This window comes from Siphateles boraxobius, unplaced genomic scaffold, assembly GCF_051911475.1.
Source record: "Siphateles boraxobius isolate OS27281-9 unplaced genomic scaffold, OSU_SipBor_1 61, whole genome shotgun sequence".
NCBI lineage: Eukaryota > Metazoa > Chordata > Actinopteri > Cypriniformes > Leuciscidae > Siphateles > Siphateles boraxobius.
In genome coordinates, this window is record NW_027509188.1 from 8,775,572 (window position 1) to 8,794,413 (window position 18,842).

Here is an 18,842-nt window from a genome sequence, read left to right on the forward strand (position 1 = left end):
ACAAAGTCAGAAGGAGGGACTCAATCTCTTACAAAGGGTCATAAAAGATAAGCTTGCAACATTGTGCAGAGCTGAGCGCCTACGGAAACACTACAAAATGCGAGAGCTAATTTCTATAAAGACCCATTCGACCCATGAGCCTATGTCAATTCCGTCAGACATCCCACCTATCAATCCACCAGAATACCAAATGGAGGACTGTGCACCTAAGTAGAAAGAGGTGGTGCAGGCTGTGAGAAAGGCAAGGGCTTCATCATCTCCAGGGCCTAATGGAGTTCCATACAGAGTGTACAAGAGTGCTTCAGGAGTTCTACGAATTCTGTGGAAATTGATGAAAGTGGCATGGGAAAAACAGGTTGCACCTAGAGCATGGCGCCGAGCAGGTGGAGTCTTTATACCTAAAGAAAAAGATGCTACAAGCATCAGTCAGTTTCGTCCTATTTCACTATTAAACGTTGAAGGTAAGATTCTCTTCAGCATTATTGCGCAGAGATTGTCAACCTCCCTATTAAAGAATGGCTTCATTGACACTTCAGTTCAAAAAGCGGGCATTCCAGGGTTCTCAGGATGCTTAGAACACATCAATGTTATCTGGCAACAAATTCAATCAGCTAAAAAGGAGAGGAAGGAGCTCCATGTGACATTCCTGGATTTGGCTAATGCATATGGTTCAGTGCCACATGAGCTTCTTTGGGCAGCATTTGATTTTTTTAGAGTATCATAGTCTTGCGACAAGAACAAGACACAAGAAAATAATAATTCAAAATATTGTACTGTACACAGTGATAAAACAAATGACATTGAGCATTTGTTTAAGTGCTTCAGTGGGATAAAACGTCTCTGAATCAGGTGTTATGCAGAGTTTTGCATGCCTGCCGAGAATTGCATGCACTGTCGAATACTGCTTTTAAACGCTATAATATTCTTTGTGGGTTTCATCAATGGTGATAAATTGGGGGGGGTACCAGAGATTCAGTGAACTGCGAACAGGTCCACGTGCCAGAAGGGAGCGCAAGTGCACGGAAATATTAGCGCCAAGGGCCTTGCATCACCACTTTCTTTCTCTGGGAAGGTAGGGGAATACCATTACCTGATTGGTTTACAAGCAGTTCGTTTCGCTCGTGCTGACCAGAGTGTGCACACCAAGGGGTGCAGACCACCATCAGAAGCTGAAAGCACACCTGGCCTCTGCGATTTACCTGACTGAATTTGGTGAGTGATGGTTTCAATAATTTTTACATTTTCTGGTATATCTAAGTTACCCAAAATTATTAACTAACGCTACCGTTAACGTTAGCCTAACATTAGCTAGATATTGTTTCTAAAGTTAGCTGATAGCTTGTATAGCTAACAGTAAATCACAAAAAAGAAACACTGGTTAATGTTTGTACTTCTTTCTAAAATCTCTACAACTCGTTTTCCAGGACGTGTGGATGATTATGAGGTGAGGGGACTGACAAGGCTGAAGGTAAAGTGGTCCACCGTTCTATCAAAAAGGCTAAACTAGAAGTTAACACTAATAAAAACATATTTTTGCAGAATGATTGTGTTAGGGGAGAAGGATGCAGCCATTGTTAAACAGCTGGATGCTGGATTGAAAGGCAGCTCCTTTCATCTAGGAGATGTATTCAACAAAATCAACAGGCAGGGATTCACCAGATGTATTCTCTGCCACAAAGATATAAATTATGCTAACAAAGGCAGCCATGCTCTGCAGGCTCACTGCCTGACGGAAGTTCACAAGAAGAAGGTGCAGATGATAGCTTCCTCTCATAGTGTTGCCAGCACCTTCCTTCCAGCATCAGCTAGCCAGAGTCCAGCAACCCAGAGTCAAGCAAGCCAGGGGCAAGAAACAATCAGGCAGCAGTGCCAGGGAAAGATCCACGTACCAGTTATAAACCACATAGCAAATGCAGAGGTAGGTGGTGTAGGCTTGTTAGTCAGCACAGGCAGCATAGACAGAGTACACTAGCACTTTGAGATTGTTTATTCAATGTAAAGTGCACTATAAATAAAATGCATTATTATTATTATTATTATTAACAATCAGCTCTGGTCACTGGCAGCATCATCACCTAAACATGGAATACACTAGCTTTAGATTAATTACATAATTTGTGTTCTAGGGAATGGTCCTTGGAACCTTGGCGGAGCATTCCATCCCGTTTTCTAAGGCTCCTGTAATTGTTGAGCTTGCCCGGATCCTTTCCTTGGATTAACCAGCTTTGCAGGGAATGAAGCTGTCGCGGACGGCAGCTTCATACAAGATGATCCATGGTCTAGGTATTTACATTTTCTTTCTTATTTCAGTGTTTTAATTTCCATTTTAGTGAACTGCACACATAAAAAAATTTCCTTAAACTACCATGTTGCTATATATAATGCTATGTTGCCAGAATTACCCGTTGTATGATTTATATTGTACCAATTAGATTATGCATGTGATGTGACGAATCTGTCCGAGTTTGTGTAGGGCGGACCTACTCTGAGAAGACGTTTTCCAACATGAAGAGATTTCCCTTTTCGTTAAATTTAGACGAGAGCACCTCAAACAACAATAAAAAGGTTGGTCTCTTATTAAACTATTGCCATCAAAGTCCTTCTGTTTTTGCTTCAGTGTATGCCCTGTAAAATGTTGCATGGCTAATAAACCTTTTTATGTAGAAGGTCCTCTCCATGCTTGTTTGCTACTATCATGCAGACTTGAGTAAGGTGATTGTGGAGCATTTGGGGTCCTTGGAGATTGTGAAGGTGAATGCTGCTTCTTTAGAGAAGGTGCTTTGTGAGTTCTTTGAGAAAAACAACATCCCGTGGAATAACCTTGTGAGTATGCTGATGGACTCGTGTGCAGCAAGACTGGCCTCGAGACCCTGATGCACCAATACTGTCCTAACCTGCTCGATGTTGATGGGGACTCCTGTCATCATATACACAATGCGGCAAAGAAGTTCTCAGAGCCCTTTGACAGCTACTTGGAGAAGCTGTTCAGTGATCTCCAGGTTGACCATCAGTGGAGTCCAGACCAGGTAAACAAAATGCCAAGCACATTTGACACTACAGTGCTTTACCGCCCTCTGTTGAGCACTCACAGTAGCACACTCCACCTATGTGAATTTGGTATAACCTAAATTTGTCAGCTCTAGTCTAGACCACGGCTGCTGACCCTACTGTACTGTACTGTACTAAAACTATGGAATGTGTAGAATGTCTATGTGTTTCTTTGAAAATCTTTTTCTGTCTTTTGTCAGGTGATGTACCTCAAGCTATGATTCTAAATCTCCCCACCTCCAGCCCACAGATGGGCTTTGTTCCTCATCGCTGGCTGTCTGCATACAATGCCATGATGCCTGCTTACAAAGTCTTCTATTATGGGTACCTCTCCACTGCAGATAAGGGGCTGTATAGGGAGCCTTTGGAACTGATGTACACAAAGTACCACGTCAACCAGGCGGCAAGAGCCAGTATCAAGGTGGTTCAGGAGGAACTCAACAGAAATGTGATGAGACTTGATGTTCCAATCCCTTATTATAATTAGCACTTATACTTGTTATGAAGTTACTAATGAGGAGGAATATGTATTGTGTTTTACACTTACATTATTTTATCTTTCACAGGCATGACTCAGCAAAGCCGTGAGAGAAAAAAGAGGGTATGTCAGGAGCTGTGGCATGAGGAGACGACAACAGTCCTACGGCTCAGCATCTACATGGGTGTGCTGGCTATTCTAAAGGAGTATGTCATGGTTTTCCAGGTGGGTGTTAGTTGTGCTTGTAATTACTGCAACTTGACTGCACGTGCATGCACATCCAATGCTGGCAATCAATTAGTTTTTTTAAATAATTTGTTTTACATACACAGGGTAGCCAGACATTGGTTCACAAACTCCATGATCGACAGCTTGAGCTGTTCCTGGCCTTCCTGGCTTGCTTCGTGAAGGCCGAACACATTACTCAGGTAATTAACTCCTCCTTACACCCACTCTGCCTACATTAGTATATTGATTTTAATCCCTATTTTTACTTTTCTGTTGTCTGTGCTATCAGTTGAGTGTTTCATTTTTTTGTTAAGCTTCCTGGGGTCTTTTGAAAGGCACTTAAGTTATTACTCCCATTAATTACTTCCCTTACACAGCTGTCTCCCAGGGCTCTGAGGGAGATGATCCTGGAGGATCATATTCTGCCGCCCTCCAAGGAGGTCTATGTGGGACAGGAGGCTGACACGTTCAGGAACCAGAATCCCAATCATGCTGTAAGTACCCTGTATCACCTGCATGACCTTTTTTCTCAATTGTTTTTGAGACTTAAAATAATTGTCAGTTTTTGGTGTTTTGTGTCAGCTGTTGTTGCCATTCCTAGCAGATGTCAGGAAAGCCTGCATCACCGTTGCAGTGTACCTTCAGAAGAAGCTCCCCTTGGCCAGTCCGACTCTGACAGCCCTGTCTGATCTGGACCCTCTTCTGAGAGGCCACTCACAGGCAACCATCCAGTTGAAGAGGTAAGAATAACATTTAAAGTTTTTTTTGCCGTATTACCAGGTACTTTGGGATTTTTGTTACCTCATGTCCTTACACTGATTTCAAATTCTCATCCATTTCTTGGCAAGCTGAGTGGTATGCTGAGGCACCTCTTGCCAGCAGACCAGGACATCTAGAGAGAACTTGTGCAGTTCAATGTTGACCTGACCGGCCCCAGTTTCATGGAGAGAGCATTTTGGAGTGGTGGGGTCATGTCTTTGACAAGCCAGATAAGTACCCCTCCCTGAGTACAATGGTTAAATGTTGCCTCTCCATCTTTCACGGACCAAGAGTGGAGTCTTCTTTTAGTTTGATGAATGATGTAATTGACCAAAGGAGTGGCAGCATGAATGTACCAAGATTTAATGCAATCCAGACGGTCAAGTACACCCTGCACTCCTGGGGAAAAACAGCCATGCAGCTCTTCAGAAGGGACGATGTGAAGTTTGGGGAGGTGGACAGAACACTATGCAAGAACATCAACTCTGCAGCAGCCACATACAAACGCCAGCAGAAGATGAATCAGAAAGAAAAGCAGCAGCAGCAGAGCAAGTATGGCTCCCAAGCATCTGGCAGTGCTCAGCAGGCCAAGAAACAGACTGCTGAAAAAGAGAAAAGGGCAAGGCTGAGACATGTGGCAAAACAGCGAAAGCGGGCCATGGAGACACTGGTGGTTTAGGCAAAGAAGAAAATAATAGATCTGGTTCTGAGAGTATTACAAACTGTAATGTAAATTGTTATCTTTGCCAGTAAAATGTATTAAAATCTGAGTTACATAACATTGTATTGGCTGTCAATCATGATGGAAGAGTAGACAAGTTAAGTTACAGCATGTCCACCATCTCTTGTGGGGGTTTTGCATTAAGCCATTTGTGGTGCCCTTACCACATTGTGCCTCATATATTGTAAATGTTAGACCCAGTGACAGGCTGGCATGAAATGGCTTGCATAATACTTAGTAAGGAGGCCATAATATTTTTGACTCATGGCTGAAGTTAAGTTTCTCCAGCTCTCCCCAGGTTGGCAAAAAATGCATCTCAAAATACATCAGATTAATGCTTTAAAATATGGAATATTTAAAATTTTCTTCCGGACCGCTCTAGAGGGGTAATATCATTCTCACCTTTTTCACCCCTGAACCTTTTTCATGCCTGCTTAAGGTTGTGCCTGGATAACCACTGGACGACATATGTACTCGTCACTGCCCTGAAGAAAAAATCTTTATATTTTTTATATTATAAATAACACATTTATTCCTCTGCCAAACAATGTAGTTCCAAAGAGGTTGCTAAGCAACATGCATCAACAAAGAATCACAAACGGCAGTTGCGCAGTAACAAACATACACATGTGACCACATTACATTACGGTTGAGTAATTTACAATGGCTTTGAACGCAGCTCAAACAATCAGAATCAAGGACTGGAACTATCCGCTTAATAAATGTTCAATTTGATGCATCTATTATTGACTGTCTGTATATTAAATGCAGTTTACATCAATAATAAATGTTATTCAAACAATCTTTCTTCTGTGTGACATTTTTTTGTTGCACAACTGAACATGAGGCAGCTTCTGTTGGTTGGAATGGATGGCCCCAATGTTAATTTTAAGCTCTTAGATCCCCTCAAAAGGAGGATGCTGAGCTGCATGGAGGTACTTAAGTCATAATGGTTGGGAGCTGTGGACTTCATACCCACCACAATGCCATGAAGGCAGGCTTTACAGCCTGGGAACTTGAAAAACTCCTGCGAGGGATGCATTTTCTGTTCTACAATGTCCCTGCCTGGAGAGAGGTCTTCACGAACCTCAGCAGGTCCTCTTGCTTTAGCCTCTCTTTCTGCGGCCATAGATGGGTGGAAAATGTTCCGGTGGCAGAGAGAGCAATCAAGGTTTGGCCCATGCTTCAAAAGTATGTGGATGCTGCAGAAGATAAGAGGGTCCAAAAACCCAGCACGGCCTCATATGATGTCATCTTGGCAGCACGAGGGGATCCTCTCATCATCCCAAAGCTGGAATTCTTCCTTGCAATTGCAAGAAGTTTTAACCCCTTTTTACAGAGATACCAAACAGACGAGCCAGTGTTGCCTTTTTTGGCAAAAGACCTAACTGAGGTCCTGATGGTAATTATCACTGTAAGAAATTTGATTAATTAATTTGAATGGTTAACCTGTATTAATTTATAGGAATGGCTTGGTTTCTAACTGCTTGTTGTCATTATTAGTTTAGTGCGGCGGTTCATCAAAAGGGAACTCCTACAGGACCGAACCCCCCTGCAGCTGACCAAAATGGACATCTCTGAGGAGAATAACTGGGTTTCCCTTAAAAGTCTAGATATAGGCTTAGGTGCTGAATCTGCCATCAAGGTGATTTTTTTTTAGGTGCATGTGTGAATTGTGATGCCTGCACAAATCAACTAGCAAACATAATTAGTTCAGTATATTACAATTATCGTCATAAGAAGTTATGCAAACATTTCCTGTCTAAGCATTGACGTGAATGTTCCTTAAAGTTTCTTAATAGGCACTTCTGGGCAAACCAGAAAACAAGATAGGGGAACTCTCTGTTCTGAACTTCAGGAGAGAATGTTTGCAGTGCCTTGTTAAGGTTTTTAAAAAAACTGCAGGACATATGCCCCTTAAAATTCCCTGTGGTTAGGCAGATTGCCTGTTTGGATCCTGCAAGGACGAACAGGGACCCTGAGTGGTGCATCACTCAGATGAAGAATTTAGTGCTGACATTCATGCAGGGAAAGCAGCTGGCAGGTGGCATTGCAGCTTGTAAGAAAATATTGTATAGGGACAGTAGAAGTGGATAGGTTATTCAAATTGATTAAGGTCTTGTGCTGGGAATCTCATTTGTGGTTTCTCTGGAAAAAAATCTATGCACTCATAACTCTCTATATAGATACTGTTATGTGTATCTGTGGTGTATGTACCATTCTTTCAGACGTAACGTGTAGTGTTTATATCGCAGATCGTTTCCTGTTTGATATTGCCTATGAATAGAAGCAACGCTGGCAAGAGTGTGCACAGCTATTAGTCATCCACACTGATCATCATCAGTCTGAACTCTCACAAAACTAAACACTGATATTTCACAGATGAAACAAACCAAGTAACAAACATTCTGATGTACCGTAACTGATCTATAAAAAAAAAAAACATACAGTCAATAAAGACAGGAAATCTCCTTCTTTCTCTGTAGGATTATATCATTTAAAACATTGGCTCAGTTTGTGGTTCTTGGTGGAGCTGGAGATCATCTTCCTGATCTGTTGTGTCCTCAATAATGAGGTCAGACATTTTTTTTCATGCTACTCTATATGTAATCCATTTCACTGTCTCCAGAGACAGTGTAAGAAAGAAATGCAAAATTTACTTCTGAAACTTTACTTTCTTTAAAGACCTTTTCTTAACTGTTTATTACAAACAGAATTAATTTTATTTAATTTATTTATTTATTTAATGTTTTATATGTACAGGGACATATACAATAATCATACATTAAACTGTGACAACAGCAATCCAATGCGTTTATCATAGTGCTTGTTGCTAAAGCTAAATTGCAACACTTTTATGACCTCACTAGGATCTGTCATTCAGAAACATGACTCTTCCTATCACTGCTATGCTGATGACACACTGCTGTATAAGTGTACCTCTCGTTCCAGTCGGATGATCCCACGGTAGTTGCTCACATCTCAGCCATACAGACAGACATTTCTGGCTGGATGAAGGACCATAACCTTCAACTCAACCTTGCCAAGACAGAACTGTTTGTGGTCCCGGCTAACCCGACATTATATCACAAGTTCTCCATTCAGCTAGGTTTGTCATCCATAATAACATCCAGGAACCTAGGAGTTGTAATTGATGATCAGCTAAACTTCATAGATGCCATTGCTAGAACTGGCCAGTCTTGCAGATTTGCCTCATACAACATTAGGAAGATCTGGCCCTTCCTGTCGGAGCTACACAACACCTCGTCTAACACCTCTTCTTCGATCCAGGCTGGGCTATTTTAATGCTCTCTTGCATTGCTCTCCAGAAGCTTGCGTTCTGCAAGTGAACGGCACATTGTGGTGCCATCTCAAAGAAGCACACAGTCAAGGCAAAGGTCAGTGTGAGTGATTGTTCACTGCTGGTGTAATGACCTGCCTAATGACCTGGGGCGACAGTGCATTGCTCTCCAGAAGCTTGCGTTCTGCAAGTGAACGGCACATTGTGGTGCCATCTCAAAGAAGCACACAGTCAAGGCAAAGGTCAGTGTGAGTGATTGTTCACTGCTGGTGTAATGACCTGCCTAATGACCTGGGGCGACAGTGGCTCAGTGGTTCATGTAGGTTGTCTACAAACCGAAAGGTTGGTGGTTCTATCCCCGGTTCCACCTGACCAAGTGTCGAGGTGTCCATGAGCAAGACACCTAACCCCAGCTGCTCCCGACGAGCTGAGTGGCGCCTTGCATGGCTGACACCGCCGTCGGTGTATGAATGAGTGAGTGAATGGGTGAATGAGAGGCATATATGTAAAGCGCTTTGGTGGCCATTGGGTCTGTGAAAGCGTTATATAAATGCAGTCCATTTACCATTTAACTCAACCCGAGCTGCTGAGACTTTAGACATTTTTAAGGAATGGCTAAAGACACATCTTTTTTATCAACACTTGACACATTAAAGGTGGTATTATGCCTCTTTTCATAAGGTGTGATATAGATCTATGGTGTCCCCAGAATGTGTCCTTGAAATTTCAGCTCAAAATATCCCGCAGATCACAGATTTTATAGCATGTTAAAATGGACTCTTTTTGGGTGTGAGCAAAAACACACCGTTTTTGTGTGTGTCCCTTTAAATGCAAATAGGCTGCTGCTCCGCGGATTGTTCAGAAAAGGGTCGATCCTTTACATGAGCTTCGGATAAACCGGCATTAACAAAACATGCAAATAATCTCACTCATCCAAAATCTCAGAAATAACGAGTGTAGCATTACATTACACAGAGACTTAAGAGGTTAAACTTTTAGACGCACATGGACGTTTCTGAATGGTTGGTGGATACATTTATGTAGTTGATGTGGAGTTACAGTGATTCACCTCATCGACTTGCATTGCATGTACCGTTATCTTTAACTTTTACACAAGTTGACAGTTTCCTTAGGTCTTTATAAGACAGCTATGGCATTATTTGGCCAAATAGTGTTCAGTCCTCATATGTGCAGCAACGACAGAAGAGTTTTTTGGAACTTTTGCCATGGCATTAGAACTGGTTTCACCGTTGTCGCTTGCGAAAACCAAAAGGCGGCGCCGTGGGTGGAAACATGCAGATTAAGGGGCAGCAATATTATAATAAGATCCCCTTCCTACGTCAGAAGGGGAGCGAAATCTAATTGGCTTATTTTTTTACATGCTTGCAGAGAAAGGCTCACCAAAACAAAGTTACTGGGTTGTCACTTTTCTGGGTTGGATGATGCACCGGGGACCTGATTATAGCACTTAAACGTCAGATTTTCATGATATGTCCCCTTTAATACTGACACTCTATTCTATTAAATCCATTTTTAAAAAACCTTCCTTTATGTACTGTGAAAATATGGACAGATTTGACACACATATACTCATGACATGTTATCTCAGAGCAACTGCTGTAACTGTTGAATTTTGTGTGTGTACCCATGGGGCTGGTGTTCTTTAGTTTGGCCCTGTTGACCTTTACCCTTTGTCGTGGAGGCCTCGAATCAACCTCTGCATGAGTCTGCTGTTAGCTAACCTTCTGTTCAGAGACCCTAAGCAGGTGAGAATGATGAAGGAGCCCTACAGCTCAGCACAATCTCACTGAGAATCATCGTAACCGTCTCTCATCGCGCCTTCTACGCTTTCTCTTTCTCTACGGCTATGTGTGGATGTACATTGAAGCTGTGTTGATCTTCATCTGCGGTTGCTCTGGTTATGGTGAGTGTGTCTGTCAGGCTGGTTCCTGACTGCTATGGCTGTGAACAATGAGTGGTTGTTGTTTAATTAATTTGATTAGAAGGAAATAAAACAGCTTGGGGATTCTTTTGGCATTTCTACTATGAGATAGAAATACAGCTTTGACACAAGCTGTTCAGAGTCATGCAAATCTGTAATATTTCAACAGTCAACACCTGTATTTTGGAAATGTTCATTCAGTTTTTATATTGTGTTTTGCTCTAAACAGTTACTGGATTGAAGGGGATAAAGGTTTTATCTGTAGTTTTCTGGGATCTGTTTGTTATATACTAGCAGTAAGTTCTAATTATAAATGTTCTGCACATTGTTGATGTTGATGTGAAGAGAACCATTTCTGTCTTTATTCCTCAATAATGAGGTCAGGCCTCTTTTTCTATGCTAGTTGTCTCCAGAGACAGTATAAGAAATAAAACCAACAATAGCCTATTTACTTCCGAAAACACCTTTTTTATTATCTGTTTATTACAAACAAATCCACAAACAAGTCCACTCCTCTTCAATGGCTGCCAATATCCAGTTGCTGGATATTGGCAGGACTTGGAACACACTGTCGTATACGCCGATCCAGACCATCCCAAACATGCTCAATGGGTGACATGTCCGGTCAGTATGCTGGCTATGCAAGAACTGGGATGTTTTCAGCTTCCAGGAATTGTGTACAGATCCTTGCAACATGGGGCCGTGCATTATCATGCTGCAACATCAGGTCGTGCATGAATGGCACAACAATGGGCCTCAGGATTTCGTCACAGTATCTCTGCATTCAAAATGCCATAAATAAAATGCACCTGTGTTCCTTGTCCATAACATACGCCTGCCCATACCATAACCCCACTGCCACCATGGGGCACCACACGATCCACAATTTGACATCAGCAAATTGCTTAACCACACAAAGCCATACACACGGTCTGCCATCTGTCCTGTACAGTGAAAACCGGGATTCATCTGTGAAGAGGACACCTCTCAAAATGCCAGACGCCATCGAATGTGAGCGTTTGCTCACTCAAGTAGGTTACAACGTTGAACTGCAGTCAGGTCGAAACCCCAATGAGGAGGATGAGCATGCAGATGAGCTTCCCTGAGACGGTTTCTGACAGTTTGTGCAGAAATTCTTTGGTTATGCAAACCAACTGTTGCAGCAGCTTTCCGGGTGGCTCTCAGACGATCTTGGAGGTGAAGATGCTGGATGCAGAGGTCCTGAGCTGGTTTGGTTACACGTGGTCTGCGGTTGTGAGGCCGGTTGGATGTACTCCCAATTTCTCTGAAACGCTTTTGAAGATGGCTTGTAGTAGAGAAATGAACATTTAATTCACGGGCAACAGCTCTTGTGGACATTCCTGCAGTCAGCATGGCAATTGCACTCTCCCTCAAAACTCATGACATCTGTGGCATTGTGCTGTGTGATAAAACTGCACATTTTAGAGTGGCCATTTATTGTGGCTAGCCTAAGGCACACTTGTGCAATAATCATGCTGTCTAATAGGCATCTTTATATGCCACACCTGTGAGATGGATGGATTATCTCGGCAAAGGAGAAGTGCTCACTAAAGTAGATTTAGACAAATATGTGAACAATATTTGAGAGAAATAGGCATTTTGTGTATATAGAAAAAGCCTTAGATCTTTGAGTTCAGCTCATCAAAAATGTGGGCAAAAACAATACGTTTATAATTTTGTTCAGTGCATTTCAGTACATAAGCAATTTAAAAGCCCCCGCTGGTGTAACATGTCGATAACCGGTGGTAAAATATCGTCACAGTCACATGCCTAATATATTTATATATAAATATAATAGGCCTACCTGATAAAAAGTTTTTTCATCCTTAATGTCTTGACTTCATGCTGACCGAGTTTGGTGGCGATCAGATGAATTCCTTAGGAGGCGTATTTCAAAATTCGAGGGCATGTGTTTTCCAAACAACCCTAAATAGCTGACTTCCTGTTGGGCGGAGCTAATAACATAGACTCCGGAAGTTGTTCAGCCCGATGAGATCTATATGTGTACCGGGTTTCATACAAATACGTTCTTGTATGTGTCCAAGATTTCAGATTACGTTCTAGGGGGCGCTATTGAGTCCCCCTGCCAGGTACCAGCTTCAGCCCGGGTACCAGCTTCAGCCCAGCCATAATGGCTGCTGGTTCTGACCTCTGTGCAAAGTTTCATGAGTTTTCTAGCACGTTAAGGGTCCTAAAAGCCACCGAAACCTTGAACAACAATAACAACAACTTGAATAACAAATAACCTTTCAGGGCTTGGGCCCTAATAATAAGAATAACAAATAATTCTAAGGAAAATAATAGGGCTCTGCGCCCTTTCAGCGCTTGGGCCCTAATTACTATATTGCAGTGTATCAGTTCTTTAATGTTTTGTTAATATTTAAGGTGGACTTAATGATTAGGGGCAAGAGTAGTGTCACGGGTGACCAATTCCTAGATCGGAACGCTTGATGTGAGCCGGAGTTTCCGGAGGGGAAGACAGCACGTTACATGTCCCACCAGAGACAGTAATATACTGGACCACTGTTACACCACAATAAGAAATGCGTATCACTCCGTCCCACGGGCAGCTTTGGGGCTCTCTGATCACTGTTTGGTTCATCTCATACCGACCTACAGGCAGAAACTGAAATCAGCTAAACCTGGAATACGGACTGTAAAAAGATGGACTAATGAAGCAGAGCAGAATCTACAGGCCTGCTTTGATTGCACTGATTGGACTGTTTTTGAAGCTGCTACCAATGATCTGGATGAGCTCACAGATACTGTAACATCATATATAAGTTTCTGTGAGGATACATGCATTCCTACCAGGACATTCTTATCATTCACTAATGATAAACCATGGTTTACTGGGAAACTCAAACACCTTCGTCATGCCAAAGAGGATGCTTACAGAAGTGGGGATAAAATCTTGTATAACCAGGCCAGAAACAGATTGACAAAGGAGATCAGAGTTGCTAAAAGGAACTACTCTGATAAACTGAAAAACCAGTTTTCATCCAACGACCCATCATCAGTCTGGAATGGCCTGAGGAACATCACCAACTACAAGTCACCATCCCCTCGATCTGTGGACAATCAACACCTGGCTGACGATTTAAATTCATTTTACTGCCGGTTTGAAAAGCCCTCATTAACACCACACACCCGGTCTGATCTGCACTTCACACTTTCAGCATCACCTCCTGCACTCCAATTATCACTCCCCCCTCCTGCCATCCAACCTGAGCTTAAGGTCTGTGTGGAGGACGTGAGCCGAGTCTTCAAAAAACAGAAGACTAGGAAAGCCTCAGGCCCAGACGGCATCTCATCTGCTTGTTTAAAAGCCTGCGCTGACCAACTGGCCCCGGTCTTCACGCAGATCTTCAACAGATCATTGGAGCAGTGTGAAGTTCCCTGCTGCTTCAAACGCTCCACTATCATTCCTGTCCCCAAAAAACCCAAAATCACTGGACTTAATGACTACAGACCTGTCGCTCTCACGTCTGTGGTCATGAAGTCGTTTGAAAGACTGGTGCTGGCCCACCTGAAGGACCTCACTGGACCCTTGCTGGATCCCTTTCAGTTTGCTTACAGAGCAAATAGGTCTGTGGATGATGCAGTCAACATGGGACTGCATTATATCCTGCAACATCTCGACAGACCAGGGACTTATGCAAGGATCCTCTTTGTGGACTTCAGTTCGGCCTTCAATACCATCATGCCTGGTCTTCTCACAGCCAAACTGACCCAGCTCTCCATACCATCCTCGATCTGTCAGTGGATCACCAGCTTCCTGACGGACCGGCAGCAGCGAGTGAGACTGGGGAAACACACATCCAAGACACTCACAATCAGCACCGGAGCCCCCCAAGGGTGCGTTCTCTCCCCACTGCTCTTCTCCCTGTACACTAATGACTGCACTTCTAAAGACCCCACTGTCAAGCTCCTGAAATTTGCAGACGACACCACTGTCATCGGTCTCATCCAAAACGGTGACGAGTCTGCTTACAGACTGGAGGTTGAACAGCTGGGTGCCTGGTGCAGTTATAACAACCTTGAGCTGAACACGCTCAAAACAGTGGAGATGATCGTGGACTTCAGGAGGAACAGCTCAGCACTCCTCCCACTCACCATCATGAACAGCACTGTGGAAGCAGTGGAGTCATTCAGGTTCCTGGGCACTATCATCTCTCAGGACCTGAAGTGGGACAATCACATTGACTCCACTGTGAAAAAGGCCCAGCAGAGACTGTACTTCCTTCGCCAGCTGAGGAAGTTCAACCTGCCACAGGATCTGCTGATTCAGTTCTACTCAGCCGTCATTGAGTCTGTCTTGTGCGCTTCCATCACTGTCTGGTTTGGTTCAGCTACCAAATCAGACATCAGGAGACTACAACGGACAGTCCGGACTGCGGAGAGGATTATTGGTGCCCCCCTGCCAAACCTCCAGGACCTGTACTCTTCCAGAGTGAGGAAGAGAGCAGGTAAAATCATCACAGACTCCACTCACCCTGGACACCACCTGTTTGAACTGTTACCGTCAAGACGGAGACTCAGATCACTGGCCACTAGAACATCTCGGCACAGGAACAGTTTCTTCCCACAGGCCATTTCCCTCCTGAACAGTTAACACTCCTCCCAAGGCATATGCCTGTAAGTGCAATACTCCCACTGTTTAGTGCAATATCCTACAACTCAGGTGATACTTATATGTAGATTTATTTATTTATAATATTCAAAACACTGTAAATAGGTTCATAATCTGTAAATCTGAAAATGTCTATTCTGACTAAACCAAACTGTGATAGTTTTATTCTCATATATTTATATTTATATATATATTTTTTTTTTATTCTTATAATTTGTAGTATTATGTTTCATGTTGTATTTGTATTTGTATAGTCCACTGGAAGCCTCAGTACCAAAACAAATTCCTTGTGTGTGCAAGCACACTTGGCAATAAAGCTCTTTCTGATTCTGATTCTGGTGCGGGATCCAGGAAGTTCCGGTTGTAGCGACCGATGACGGAACTCATCACCAGTAATCAGAAATAGGTGCGGGACGAGAATGGGGGCGTTGCGATTGGAACACACGCCGATGGAAGAGAGGATAAATAGTATGGATGTGTCTGTTGTATTTGGATGTGCTTAATACGTTGCTCTTTGATTCCCACGGAGTTTCAACGTGATTGGTGGACGGAGCCTCACGCCTAGGCCTTAACTTTGTGAGTGCAGTGTTGTGCAGTATTTTCCATGTCCTTTTCACGTCTGTTTGTGTGAAGATTGTAAACGAACACGAGTTTGGGGTGCTGCCCGAGGCAGAGGTGGGCCTGGATCACCAACGCGTCTATCCTTGTGGGTACCATCATCGAAGAGAAACTCCGCTGGAGGTGAAGTATTGAATATGCTTTCTATTCCTTCTTCGCAACCATTGATGAGAGCATTGAAATGAAACACGTGCTCCAATCGCAACGCCCCCTTCTCATCCCGCACCAATTTCTAATTACTGGGGATGAGTTCCGTCATCGGTCGCTAGATCCGGAACTTCCTGGATCCCGCACCGGAAGTCTTCCCCTTTCCGGCTCACATCAAGCGTTACAATCTAGGAATTGGTCACCCGTGACAGTAGTAGTGATGGTTAAAAGAATAGATTAATGCAGAAATGGTCAATTGTGCCTTGTTCCTAGATGGACAGAGAGTGGAAAGTAATAGATCAGATGAGGAGATGGAGATAGAGGAAGAAAAAGAGGGAAATGTAGAGGCAGATGTGACAGAAAGAGAGCAGGGAACACCAAGCCAGGAGACAGAGGCTGGTGAGAAAGAGGGAAATGTAGATGCACAAGCGACAGAAAGAAAGCAGAAAGAAGCAAGCCAGGAGACAGAGGCTGGTGAGAAAGAGGGATATGTAGAAGCACAAGCGACAGAAAGAATGCAGAAAGAAGCAAGCCAGGAGACAGAAGCTGGTGAGAAAGAGGGAAATGTAGAGGCACAAGCGACAGAAAGAAAGCAGAAAGAAGCAAGCCAAGAGACAGAGGCTGGTGAGAAAGAGGGAAATGTTGAGACACAAGCGACAGAAAGAAAGTAACGGTAGAAGCTCGGCGAGAGACAATGCTGGCTCTAGAGAGCAATATGGTCTTGGGCGACCTTGCCGAGCTGCGGGCAACCAACCCGACCGCGGCATTGGTATCCTGCCTGGATCTAATTGAGTCTGGCGACCTGGAGGATTCCACCTTCCCTCTGGCGGAGGAGGAGGTGTGGGACTGCGGCAACCCTGGCTGCCTGAAGGTCAGCCACCTCGTCCATGACCTTCAGGCAGTCAGGGTTGCCGCAGGTCAGGGACGAGGTGGCTGACCTCAACAGGCAGGTGGACACTTTGAGCCGGTCCCTCAGAGACGTGACCCGCCACTACCGCCTGTTGAGGAAGAGGTCTCCCAGAAGCTCCTGAGCAAGGCAGTGCAAACAAACAGAATTGTTTTAATTTTGTTTGTGTTCGATTGTAATGTTTTTTTTAATAATAAATGTTTGAATCAATCCTAATTTAAAACACCTGATCCAGCTAATCAAGGTCTTCAGGATTACTAAAAACTTCCAGGCAGGTGTTTTTGGAGCTGGTTGAAGCTAAATTATGCAGGACAGTGGCCCACCAGGACTGGAGTTTGATACGTGCGTCTAACATATCAATCTTAATTTATGCAGTTAAGTGTTATTGTAAATTGTATCTATGTACACTTTTCAGCCTTGATCAGGACTGTCCGGTTACTTCACAGTACACTGCACACGTGTCATTCACTCATATTTTTGTATTTCAGAAAAACACCTTGTTGCTAGCTCATTATACGGTATTATATTATCAATGCATACATTATATTATAAATTAATTAAATTATATTATATTATATTAAATATAATAATTATAAGAAATATATATATATACAGTCCCTGGCAAAAGTCTTGTCGCTTGTGTACAAATTGACCTGAAGTGCCACTGAAATATATTTCTAATCAAGATTTTTTTACAAGAAATGGCTCATTTTAATCCCAACAGCTTTTGTAATAATGTTTCAGTGCAAAACAAAAATGTCAAAAAGTATTCTAATATTCACAGCTTGGTAAAGTCCATTGAGTCAATTTTTGCAAAGACATAAGTGTTGTCGCCTTGTCATATGAGCTTCACCTGTGACTAATAATGGATCAATTAGGTTTCAGGTGTGCATAAAAACAACCCCAGTACACTAGACCTTCACATCAACTGCAACTAGACCTCTGCAAACATGCCTAAGATTCAACCTGAGACTAAAGTTTTGATTATCAAGAGGCTGAAGACCAGATCCACTGATGATGTGGCAGACACCTTCAATGTGTCTCAGCGTCAAGTACAGAGGATAAAAAAAAACACTCTGATGAACACACACTCTGATTGCACTCATTTACATTTAGCTGACGCTTTTTATCCAAAGCGACTTACAATTGCTATATTTCAGAGGTCACACGCCTCTGGAGCAACTAGGGGTTAATTGTCTTGCTCAGGGACACATTGGTGTCTCACAGTGGATTCGAACCCAGGTCTCTCACACCAAAGGCATGTGTCTTATCCGCTGCGCCACCACCACCCCAAAAAAACATCTGAAGACGCTGGAGACATTTTTGACAAGCCCGGGTCAGGCAGATCCCGCAAGACAACTGCTCAAGAGGACCTTTTGTTGGCTTGAAAATCCAGGGCCAGCCCATTTTCCACTGCAGCAGAGCTCCACGAGACCTGGTCACCTGAAGTCCCTGTGTCAACCAGAACATTTTGTCGGATTTTGTCTCGAAATTGCCTCCATGGTCAAATCAGTTGCCAGAAGCCAGCACTAAACAAAAGACAATTGAAAAACTGTGTGGCATTTGCCAAGGCCCACAGCCTCCTAAAAGGATGGATGCTGGAAAAGTGGAAGAAGGTGGATTTTTCAGATGAATCTTCTGTTGAATTACACCACAGTCGCCGCAAATATTGCAGGAGACCTACTGGAGCCGGCATGGATCCGAGATTCACCAAGAAAACAGTTAAGATTGGTGCCGGAAAAATCATGGTCTGGGGTTACATCCAGTATGGGGGTGTGCGAGAGATCTGCAGGGTGGAAGGCAACAACAAATAGTCTAAAATACCAAGAAATCTTAGCTACCTCTTATATTCCCAACCATAAAAGAGGCCAAATTCTGCAGCAGGATGGTGCTCCATCGCATACTTCCATCTCCACATCAAAGTTCTTCAAGGCGAAGAAGATCAAGATGCTCCAGGATTGGCCAGCCCAGTCACCAGACATGAAAATCATTGAGCATATGTGGGGTAGGATGAAAGACGAAGCATGGAAGACAAAACC

The 18,842-nt window shown here is 43.3% G+C and overlaps 1 protein-coding gene across 1 annotated transcript; it reads left to right on the plus strand.

Moving 5' to 3' along the window:
* The first annotated feature begins 1,424 nt into the window (after nucleotides 1-1,424).
* Nucleotides 1,425-5,192, plus strand: LOC143718544 (uncharacterized). The gene is made up of 10 exons (XM_077209563.1): nucleotides 1,425-1,468; nucleotides 2,127-2,283; nucleotides 2,474-2,565; nucleotides 2,702-3,026; nucleotides 3,249-3,496; nucleotides 3,615-3,751; nucleotides 3,859-3,954; nucleotides 4,132-4,248; nucleotides 4,337-4,494; nucleotides 4,850-5,192. The coding sequence occupies exons 6-10, from the start codon at nucleotides 3,617-3,619 to the stop codon at nucleotides 5,190-5,192; spliced, it is 849 nt and encodes a 282-aa protein (XP_077065678.1). The 5' UTR covers nucleotides 1,425-1,468; nucleotides 2,127-2,283; nucleotides 2,474-2,565; nucleotides 2,702-3,026; nucleotides 3,249-3,496; nucleotides 3,615-3,616.
* The last annotated feature ends 13,650 nt before the right edge of the window (nucleotides 5,193-18,842 follow it).